This window comes from Ctenopharyngodon idella, chromosome 8 (genome assembly GCF_019924925.1).
Source record: "Ctenopharyngodon idella isolate HZGC_01 chromosome 8, HZGC01, whole genome shotgun sequence".
Lineage (NCBI taxonomy): Eukaryota > Metazoa > Chordata > Actinopteri > Cypriniformes > Xenocyprididae > Ctenopharyngodon > Ctenopharyngodon idella.
In genome coordinates this window covers 25,308,643-25,319,831 of record NC_067227.1, presented here as the reverse complement: position 1 = coordinate 25,319,831, position 11,189 = coordinate 25,308,643, and the positions used below count along the sequence as shown (strand labels likewise).

Genomic DNA, 11,189 nt, shown 5'->3' with positions numbered 1-11,189 from the left:
AAAATTACATATGCATAAATGTTTATATCTTTTAAATACTGACAATTCTTCAATAATAATAATAATAAACATCAAATATCACACAAGTAAGATTATTTTAAAAGTTTATTGCATAGATCAAGAAGAGTATTACAAAAGTATTTGGGGTGATACAATAAAATAACATAAATCGCAACGGATTTGGCTCACTTATGCCCATTTACTTGATACAGTAAAACTATATATGATGACACAGATAAATCAATCTCAGTCCAAATTTAGGCTTTCATTCTTCATACGCAAGCCACTGAAACAGTACAGTGACTTGAGTGTAAGATGATCCATTCACACCAATAAAAGAGGAACATAAGCAATGAGTAGATTACTGACTAGACAGAAAATATGTACATAATAAGAAACAACATATTAGCGAATGAGATGAAAAACAGTGCAAATTAGCCCATACTAGCTTAGCCAGGAAACTCCCACATCACACTGAAAATTGTTATATTAGGCTTTAGAAGTCTGAGTGAACATTTTCTGTGGAACCTGAATATTGAAAACACCTGAAGACACACAAAAAGGTGATAATAGGAAAACGAGAATAAAACTGAAACGTAAACAATATTACAAGACTAATTGTTAAAAAAAAAAAAAAAAAAAAAAAATCTTCATTTCGTTTAAAGGAGACTCCATGTAAACAGCATGTCAGGTTGTTTATTTGCCGTGGAACCGCTGAGTTTTGTACTTACTACAATAATATGAATGTCTGAAAGCTCCCAATAACTTACAACAAATCACACATAAATAAATAACATTAAAACTGACATCTGTATTGAAACCGGGAAAAAAAAGACCATTAAAAGTCACTTCACGAGAGAAAAATGCCACAAGAAACTCAAAAACAACACTTCAGTGAAGTTACAGTTCAGATTACACCGATGCGATCCAATGTTACTCCAATAGATCAGCTAAAAGTATTTAATCTCACAGTCTCCCAAAAAAATCATTCATACGTGAGCTTTTTAAGAGGTATTCAGTTTCGAATACTGAAGGTCTTTGGTTTCTTGATGCTTAACAGCATTGGAGGTTTTATCTTTGGTTTATCTGCAAAAAGCTGAGCTTCACTCTCTGTTGTGGGAAAACGTCTCAAGTAGATGTCAGGATATTCCTTCTGAAACTGAGAGAACAACAAAAAAATGTTTATTTGCTTTTAGGCCATCATTAAATTAACATACTATGACTTAAAGGTGCAGTAAGTGATTTCTGAGAAACAGAGCACCACAACACACTTGTAGCCAATCAACAGTAGGGGGCGTATACACTCATGATGGAGGAGGAGAAAGAGTGAGCAAGAGGGAGATTTGAAGAAAGACGATGGCTGAGAGAGTACAAAAGAGAAAAGGTTGGAGGATTATCACTGGAAAAAAAAAAAAGGGATATGTTGCACTGATGTTGCATTGTTTCTGTTCCATACATGAATAACATTGGTTTTGCTATGTTTCACAGAACCCAGATATACTGTTGTAATGTTAGCTATAGTAACAGGACAACTTTGAGTGTCATTGGCTGCGTCCGAATACTTCCCTACTTCACATACTTCCGTACTATATAGTAAGCAAAAAACATTATGTAACAAAAGTAGTATGTCCGAATTAACAATTCTCATAAAAGAGTAGGCAAAAAGTACCCGGATGACCTACTTCTTCCGGCGAGATTCTGAAGTGTGCATACGATGCTATCCCATGAGGCCACGGGAGGATTTGTGAATGTCAGTGAAGCTATGCAACTGAGTCTGGTAGGTCACATGATAATAACAACATGGAGAATGTAGTATGTCTGGTTTCCATTAATACTACACACATTCATACTATATAGAACATATTTTTTTAGCGGTCGTGAAGAAATTACTCATTCAAAATACCTACTCAAGACAGCATGTGATTTCGGACACAACCATTGAAACATTATTTTGCTTAGCTTCTGCTATGATAAAGAGACACCAACTCTCAAATTTTGGGAGCAGAGCAATTAAGAGGGGGTGTGTTTGTATGGGTTGATTTCAAATATCAACAGTGTTTCTCAGAAATCACTTACTGCGCCTTTAACACTTTGGTGTTCTGTTTTTTTTAAGCATTAGAAGCACAAATTCCATTTTTTGTTGTTGTGAGAACAATTAGATATGTTTGATAAACTTATCTAATGTAAAAAAGTAGCTAGCATAGTAGGATACTTAATTGATTAAATCAAATTTCAATTTGTGTTCAATATTTACTTCTAGAAAATAACAAAAAGTAAACCTTTTAAGAGTTTTACTCTTTTTTTTTTTTGGACCCGTTTTGTGGAAACAGGATGTTTATGACATATGATGAGCTCAGTAAATAAATACCAGTTTTAGCTTCTTTTTCTTCTCTTTGACAGACATGGTCTTGTCCTTTATAAGATTTTCCAGGAGGTCAACAAGAGCAGCTTGGGATACAGACAGTTTCTGCTCTTCAAACTCCTGAGTGCTGATCTGCCTGCAGAATGAGAATGTCGGCATGACAACACCAGAGCCTGGGCATGTGGCCTGAGATCAGGAACGCATACAAATGAATGTTAGGGGAATAACCACAAATTAACAAAATACACTGTATGATTGAATAAACAGAGCCATCTCTTACCAGGAATAATCTGGTTTAAATACAGTTTAACATTCTGTTTTTTAATTCCTCCTATACAATTGCCCTAAAGACGTCTATTGTAAGTCCAATACAATACATACACAAATTTTAAAAAGTGAGGGATGAGTCGAAATTGTTTTCTGTGGTAACCGATAACACGCCTCGGGCACTCTTGCTCAAGCTCAAGTTCTGTTTAACCCTGACTAAACTTTAATCCTCAGGTTGCAATTTGCTTTAGGCAAAAATGACTCACAATACTAAAAGTACCATATCATTTAATACCATACCATTTAAAAGTATGGGGTCAGAAAGATATTTTTTGTAAAATTCAGTAAGTATGCATTAACTTGATCAAATGTGACAGTAAAGACATTGCTAGAAAAATTTCTCTCTCAAATAAATGCTGTTATTTTCTTTAACTTTCTATTCATTAAAGAATCTTGAAAAACAAAATACATTATGGTTTTCACAAAAATATTAAGCAGCATAACTGCTATAAACACTGATAATAGGAAGAAGCATTTATTGAGCACCAAATCAGCATATTAAAATGATTTCTGAAGGATCATGTGACACTGAAGACTGAAGTAATGATGCTGACAATTCAGCTTTGCCATCACAGGAATAAATTTCACTTTAAAATATACTGAAATAGAACAGTTATTTAAAATTGTAATTATATTTGACAATATTACTATTTTACTGTATTTTTGATCAAATAAATGCAGATTTAGTGAGCATAAGAGACTTCTTTCAAAAACATACCAACTCCAAACTTTTGAACGCAAATGTAGTTAATTATAGTTCTATATAATTATGATCTTAAATAACACTGTTAATAAACTGTAAATATTATAATAAATCTAAATTTAAATAAACATTATTCTAACAAATATAAGCTGTGAGAGTAATTTCCATGTGGTTTGTCAGGACTCACCAGTGATTTGAGATAGTTGATGTGATCTTCCACAGCATTGCGCAGGTAAACAGGCACCTGTAGGACCTCCTGATGGTGATCCATGAGAAACGATAACAGCCTTGTAGCTAAGAGCTCGTCCAGGTCATCCACCTCCTCACAACTCAAGACACACCTAGAGAACGTCTGCACCAACTGCACACACATAAACGCAAATACATATGTAATGTGTACGGCATAAGAATGTGCACAAAAAAAAAAAAAAAAAAAAAAAATTTGCTCTGTGAGATTATGATGATAAAAAGGTCTATTGAACTCTTCCTGACCAGAGTTCTTGTTCCAATGACGTCATGCAGCCGCGGCATGTCCACGTTCTGGCTCATGCGCGAGATCATTCGCAAGAGTAGCTGAAGTTTGCGGCGGCTGGCAGGCGGCAGGAGTAACGTGCAGAGCTGCAGGGCCTCGATGGCCACTCGCTCCAATGAAGGCTGCAATAAACCTGGAATGTGAAGTGACCCACATGTAAACGAACTTACCAGACTATAATTTCACTATGAACACACAAAGCTTAAACATCATGTAATCAAATCACACATAAATTGCATTTACTTGGAATTTCTAAGGAATTCTATTACTGTGACTAGTGATGTGTGTGTATTATATTATATTATATTATATATATATATATATATATATATGAATGCATTACTTTAAAATACAGTATATAAAATATATTTTACATTTCAGTAATCCCGCTGATTCCATGAAATGGGTCCTTAAAACTTTTAAAGGGTTAGTTCACCCAAAAAGGAACGACATGAGGGTGAGTAATTAATGACAGAATTTTCATGTTTGGGTGAACTAACCCTTTAAAATATTTACTTTTTGCTATTTAGCAGTGAATACTAAACATATTGAAATTAAATGTAATCAATTAAATATCCTACTTACATAGAGGTAGGAGCTTTTGTTCTTTTTTGAATGCAGTCAACATTGGAACACAGGCAAATTGCCTTCATTTTATGTATTTTACTAGTGATAAGCTATTTTGAAAAAAAAAAAGAAGAAAATATATAAAATATACATTACACCCTAGTCTACCCTGGCTTTTTATCCAAAAAGTAGCAAAATAAATTCATAAAATAAAAATGTATAATGTAACAAAAGTATGCATTAGTAGCCAAAGTGAGCTATAGAATTAGTTAGCATTAAAGTGATAGTTCACCCCAAAATGAAAATAAGGAGATATTTAGCAAGAAAATCGTTTCTCCACTCAAGTACCTCTGTTCTGTTCCACGCAAAAAAAGAAAGTCATACTTGTTTGAAATGACATAAGAATGAGTAAAAAGAACAGAATTTAAATTTTTGGGTGAACTATCCCTTTAAGAATTATATTCATGTTAGTCTGGCAGGCACAACAAACACATGCTCAATCACAAACAGAGAAGCACATCCTCGTGGTTCATGAGTGTTTTTCACATGCTCTTACTTTGCTCAGAGCGGCGTTCTAACGGGGCCGAAGGGGGCCGAGCTGGTGCAGGTTTGCTCAGGTCCAGAGAGCTCTGACAGCGTCTGCTAATGCTCGGACCTGCCCTAACATCCATGCAACTTCCATGCAAACTGTGCAAACCAGGACCTCTAAGGCCAATGCTGGATGTGAAATCTGGTCTCATGGTAATTTCAGCCACAGGAGCGTGGATGCTAAAGCTGCTAGCAGACATTTCTCTATTCTCCTCTATGTCAAACAAGTTACCGATGCTTCTGGGCCGGGCCCTGGCAGGTCTCTGGCTGGTTCGATGAAGATGTGAATGGAGTTGGGAGCTTGTGTTGTTGCTGGAAGTTTCAACACAAGAGTTTTTGGATGTTGAGGGACCTTGAAGCTCAAATTTGAGGTTTGGGTCTACTGGAGAATCTGTTTGTGGGGATGATTTATCACTGCTGCAGGATTGTAAGCTTTCAGATGATCTGAAAAGTCTGTTCTTTGAACATTTATCAATGATTCCCTCCAAAGAGCAACTTCTGGACCGAAGCCTGCCATATGGGACTTCTGTTTTTTGAGCCTGAGGAATTTCTAGATAGCTACCGTCCAGCCTGTCTCCATCGCTGGCCCTTCTACCCCTAAAAACGGGCTGCTGTGCTCTATGGATTCCTAACTTAGTCTCTGCTTTTGAACTGAAAACTTCCCTCATGGGCGAATCGGCTTCATCGAAGGCCTCCTTTCTTAGTAAGCTCAGCAGGAGGCATTCAGTCGATTTGAACAGGTTGGCTGCATTCACATGTGGGGTTTTAGCTGGATGTGGGCAGTTGGGTTCCTCCTGGCTTTTACGCTTTCCACTTTGAGTTTTAGGAGTCGTGATGTAGCCACACATAACTAGCAAAGGACCAGACAACAGAACATAAACAACTAATAGGCAGGCAAAGACATTTAAGAACGAGGTGAGACATTTAAAACAGAGCAGACGGGGTTAGTTTTGAACATCGTCTGACACCACAAAAGCAGTGCAGTCAGTAGAAATGGCTTTGCGTGACTCCACAGTTTGTTCCATCAATATTTTGTAAAATTAGACCCACAGCCAATGAGCCAAAAGGTTTAAGTAATCCTTTAGGAGGCATTTCCCAGAAGGAGGATGGAGTGTGAGTATTAAAAACAACCCAGGCCTGATTCTCAAATGACATAATAACCCATTCTTAAGCAAACTGTTAAACTGATACACTACCGTTCAAAAGTTTAAGGTTTGTAAGGTCATGTATTTCTGTGATGGCAAAGCTAAATTTTCAGCATCCAGTCTTCAGTGTCACATGATCCTTCAGAAATCATTCTAATATGCTGATTTGGTGCTAAAGAAACTTTCCTTATATTATCAATGTTAAAAACAGTTGTGCTGCTTAATAGTTTTTTGGAAACCGTGATGCATTTTATTCAGAATTCTTTGAAGAAGTTAAAAAAGCAACATTTATTTGAAATAGAAATTTTACAGTCACTTTTGATCAATTTAATGCATGAATAAAGTATTATCTTTAAAAAAAATTATCTCACTGACCCTAACTTTTTGAAAGGTAGTGTACATGTAATTTAATATTCAAAGCAAACATATTTTCAGTTGTAATGAGACTTGAAGTGGGGGAAACAATTAAACTTGTGCTTCATACATACCCAGGATGTTGACAAAGAGTTCATAGTACTGATAAGTAAGCAACGGCTGAGAAAGACCATAAAAGTAGTCTGAAACTGTTTTAAACACATCCCGCTCAAATCCTGGGTAAGATGACTGGTTTGAGTCATACTTTGGCCCTTGATGGATTGGAAAATAACAGCATTATTATAAAATCAATTACATTAACCAATTTATTTACTAATATATATATATGGCTTAAGTAATATTTATATTTTTAAATACATATTTTAATTGTATCATTTAATTTCACATGTAATAGAACTTACAATTTGCAAGACATTTCATTGCAGACAAAACCCAGTGTGGTAAATCTTCTACAGAGGGGGGACAAAATAGGAGAAAATAATCAGAATGTGAAAATATGACATTTGCCACCATTTTTTAGACTGAAATGACACATCAGGCTTACCTGTCTTATCTTCCAATGAAACGACTCCATGTTTATTGACTTTGGTCATATTATACACAATGAACTGAGGATTGACTTGGGCTGGATCCAAAACATCTTCAAGAGACCCTGATCCCACCAACTTCTGCAAACTGAGCATTCAAAAGATTATCAAATTCATGTATAACATCATACTTTAACATCAAAAACAAGCTAGAAGTGACACGAACAAAAAAAAAGTACCATGATGCTACCATTTTTAATGTTTGAAAGAAGTCTCACCAAGGCACAGTAATGCTATGAAATATTATTACAATTTAAAATAACTCTATTTTAATATATTTTAAAACGTAATTTATTCCTGTGATGGCAAAGCTGAACTTTCAGCAGCCATCCAGCATTCAGAAATCATTCTAATGTTGTTTTGGTGCTCAAGAAATTATCATCAACACTGAAAACAGTTGTTCTGCTTAATAGTTTTGTGGAAACAGTGATGCATTTTGTTCAGAATTCTTTGATGAATAGAAAAAGTTCAAAAGAGTAGCACTTATTTGAAATATACATTTTACACTGTCCCTTTTAATCAATTTAATGCACAAATAAAAGTATTATTTATCTTTTAAAAAAATTGAACAGCAGTGCATATGTAATTTCTGGACATTCACTGAAGTATTATTTAAAATACATTTGTGTACCATGTAAATGCCAAGGCAGTCATTTAAAACAAAGCAATATATCAAAGTATTACCATTAGATAACCTCACTTCTTTGTAAGCGACTGCAAACAGGAAGTGGTGCAAAGCTGTGAACGTCAACGCATAAAAACAATATGGGACAGATGGTGTGGGGGGAGGTCGGCTTACTGTGTAAGTGTCACATTCTTCCAGATCACTTGAATGTCCTCCTCTGTGAGCTCCCTGCAGCGTTCAGTCTCACCTGAGGATGATTCCATAGGAGATTCTTGAGTTTCTGGATCCACATTTTCCTGTGTGAAATCGCAAGTGGATATTACACATCTTAAAAGAAATTTCACATTATCAACACATTTGGAGCAACAAAACTTACCAATATTTCTTTATCAAATTTCTTAGAACCTCTGAATTTGAAGAAACTCTCCCTGTCCATCATAGATATGCTCTTTTTCCTTAAAATGGGGGCACGGTTAGGAATAGGCTTCAGTGGAGATGTAGATGGAAACCTTGAAACATATTTTAAACCAGAAAACATTTTCTCTTTATATTTTTCACTAAAAATCTTTTAAACATTTTTAAAATATCCACTTTATCATACCTGTATAGCTGGCTGTTGTCCTCCAGGTCTTCCATGCCCCATCTACCCTTCACATCCTCAATAACATGGTTCTTCAAAAATTTTTTCAGCAGCTGGACTGTCTGGTGACGGGTGACCTCAGGTCCAAAATTGCTGTTGTTCTTCAAGAGTTCATGTAACCAGTCCACAGCTGCTGATGCGGTGAAGCAGCTCATGTAAACCCTGAAGTGCTGCCGGTGCTTCTTCAAAGGCATCCCTGCCCGGAAAAGCTTGGTCACTTCATTCCACTGGAAAATAAACAGATAATATCACACGAAGAGCTTGTAATCAGTATATTCAAAACCAAATGGCTAATAGAAACTGAGCTTTACAGAAGAAAATTCTTCTGTAAGTTTATAATTGTCACTCTTTTTTGTTCAAAATGTATAAATAATTGGGATAAATAGCACAAATAAACGATGAATGAATGGTGAATTGTTTTAAAGGGACCTTAATATTTTAAAAAACTGCTAGTTATAATAATCAAACATTTAGCTGAAGAATCACCCAGAAATAAACAAAGCACTTCTAAGTAGCAACTCAAAGTGCTTTACAAATAATTAACAGCTAGATAAATGTTCATTTTAAATTGACATGCAGATTATAGACCTTGTAAACTAATTTAATAACATCACCACACCATATTTAACCAAATAAGGCAGAAGAGACTCACCAGTTTAGTGGCCCTGTATGGACCTGGGGTGACGATGTGAGAACTCATTGAAAAGATCTCGACGTATCCACAAGCTATTCAGCTGTTTTCATTATTCCTACATTTACGGGCGAGTTTATTTTTGATTTATTGATTGCATTCGTAGGTTATATTTAATACAACTGCTGCATATATAGATAGACAAAGTCGCTCTTTGACTTGTCGTGGGCTGTAGATAATCCGAGGTTGTTTCGATCCTCCTCACACGCGTTTGAAATTACGACGCGAACGTCTCGGACGATTGTGATTGGATAGTTTGTTTGATCACATGATAGATATGGCGACAGCCATTGGTTGTACCTTGGTGACAGATTTGGCTGTCAAAATATTGGTTTGAATAACTTTTTGAAAAAAGAAACGATCAAGAAAAGTTATAAAAATATTTTACAAGGTGCCTAAAACTTGGTCAAAATGAAATAAGAAAATGTAAAAAATGAAAAGGTGCAAAAGAATAATAACAAAAATACAACATAAACGATGAAAAAGCTACAGTTCACTTATTTATTATTATCATATTTATTAATAACATTGCATGTTCTACAGTAATATATACAACACAACATGTATTGAAAACAAATACAGAGAAGTTAACAGCGATAAAATATCAATAGCAAATAATGGTGAAAAGCAATTAAAATGATAATTTACGTATATTTGGGAAGATTTAAAAGTTTTATAATTATTACTTTTGGGTTCACGGTTTACTTTCCAAATACACTTTCCGTTCCCAGAGGACGTGAGGGGAAACAACTACAGTTCCCACACTGCAATGCAAACAAAACTTAAGAGTTTCACTTCCGCTTTTACTGCTGCTAGTGTTTCCGCGTCCGGCGACAGCTACCAACTAATAACTGCTCGGTAAATATAGAACGGTTTATCTGGTGGGTGAACGTCTTTGTTTACAATTATCACATTGATCAACATGCTCTATACACTGATATGTACACAAAGTTACTATAGTATGATTTTCATTCATTATTGGTGGTGCTGAAGGGTCGCTAGAAAGCTTTGTGATGCTAGCTTATAGCTGTCAGTGCTGCTTATCAAACTTGGTTAGAGAATTGTAACTGGTTTAACCACTGTATCAAATAAGTGATAAATATATTTATTGCACTGAATGCATAGATCTTTACTCTAGTAAAACTCTTACATTTGCATGCTAAACTAAATAGCTAACAATATTATGAGTCAATTAGGCATAAAAAGACAATTGCAGCAATGTTGGCCCTCAGTCTCAACTACATTATAAACTTTAGAATTTGGTTTAAAACTGTTTACACATCCTGCATTTAGTGATGTGATTTTACATCTCTCTTCTCTTTTCATAGGATTAGGATTTCCGAGGACGATGATTGATATCAAAGCATGGGCAGAATATGTGGTGGAGTGGGCAGCCAAAGATCCCTATGGCTTTCTTACCACGGTTATCCTGGCATTGACCCCTCTGTTTATCGCCAGCGCCCTGTTATCATGGAAACTCGCCAAGATGATCGAGGCCAAGGAGCGTGAGCAGAAAAAGAAACAAAAACGACAAGAGAACATTGCCAAAGCCAAGAGAGCCAAGAAGGATTGAGCTTGGGACAGAGAGGGGTCAACATAATAGTCCAGTCCCCTGATGTATGGCTCCTCTCTTAACCACGGACAGTTCTTATGGGACCTGGAGCAAGACTGGGTCTGGAGGCCTTAGTAAACCCTTAGAGGAAACATAATGGGAGGGTTGATTGCTTGATCTCAGTAGCAGGACTGCAGTACTTTTCCAGGATATTATCAATACAGTGGAAAATGCACTGCATTATTGTGCTATCCACTACTGTGCAGTACTCTGCATTCCATTTTTTATTGGGTTGATTGTTTTTTCCAAGTTGAATCCACAAAACACTTAAATTGTTTTTTTTTTAATAATAAAGAAAATTCTTAACATGAAGTTTGACTCAAAACTGCGATTACTATACTATTCCTGAATTTTATACACCTTATTTTTTTACACCTATTTCTTATATTTCTATTGATTCATTAGCCACTATAATTAAATAACAAGAAAAATAAC

At 35.6% G+C, this 11,189-nt stretch overlaps 2 protein-coding genes across 5 annotated transcripts; one reads left to right on the top strand and one right to left on the bottom strand.

Moving 5' to 3' along the window:
- Positions 1-87: 87 nt before the first annotated feature.
- Positions 88-9,396, bottom strand: depdc1a (DEP domain containing 1a). The gene is made up of 12 exons (XM_051902415.1): positions 9,104-9,396; positions 8,413-8,678; positions 8,188-8,320; positions 7,986-8,107; positions 7,144-7,274; positions 7,001-7,048; positions 6,713-6,850; positions 5,048-5,929; positions 3,885-4,057; positions 3,580-3,753; positions 2,369-2,548; positions 88-1,159 (listed from the first exon to the last, which is right to left on the bottom strand). The coding sequence occupies exons 1-12, from the start codon at positions 9,149-9,151 to the stop codon at positions 1,016-1,018; spliced, it is 2,439 nt and encodes an 812-aa protein (XP_051758375.1). The 5' UTR covers positions 9,152-9,396; the 3' UTR covers positions 88-1,015.
- Positions 9,397-9,853: 457 nt separating this feature from the next.
- smim15 (small integral membrane protein 15) lies at positions 9,854-11,066 on the top strand. 4 transcript variants are annotated; one of them, XM_051902426.1, is made up of 2 exons: positions 9,854-10,000; positions 10,471-11,066. In XM_051902426.1, the coding sequence occupies exon 2, from the start codon at positions 10,491-10,493 to the stop codon at positions 10,713-10,715; it is 225 nt and encodes a 74-aa protein (XP_051758386.1). In that variant the 5' UTR covers positions 9,854-10,000; positions 10,471-10,490; the 3' UTR covers positions 10,716-11,066. The 4 variants fall into 4 exon arrangements, with proteins under 4 accessions (XP_051758386.1, XP_051758385.1, XP_051758387.1 ...); XM_051902425.1 differs by having other exon boundaries at positions 9,854-10,023; XM_051902427.1 differs by lacking the exon at positions 9,854-10,000 and adding an exon at positions 10,062-10,083.
- The last annotated feature ends 123 nt before the right edge of the window (positions 11,067-11,189 follow it).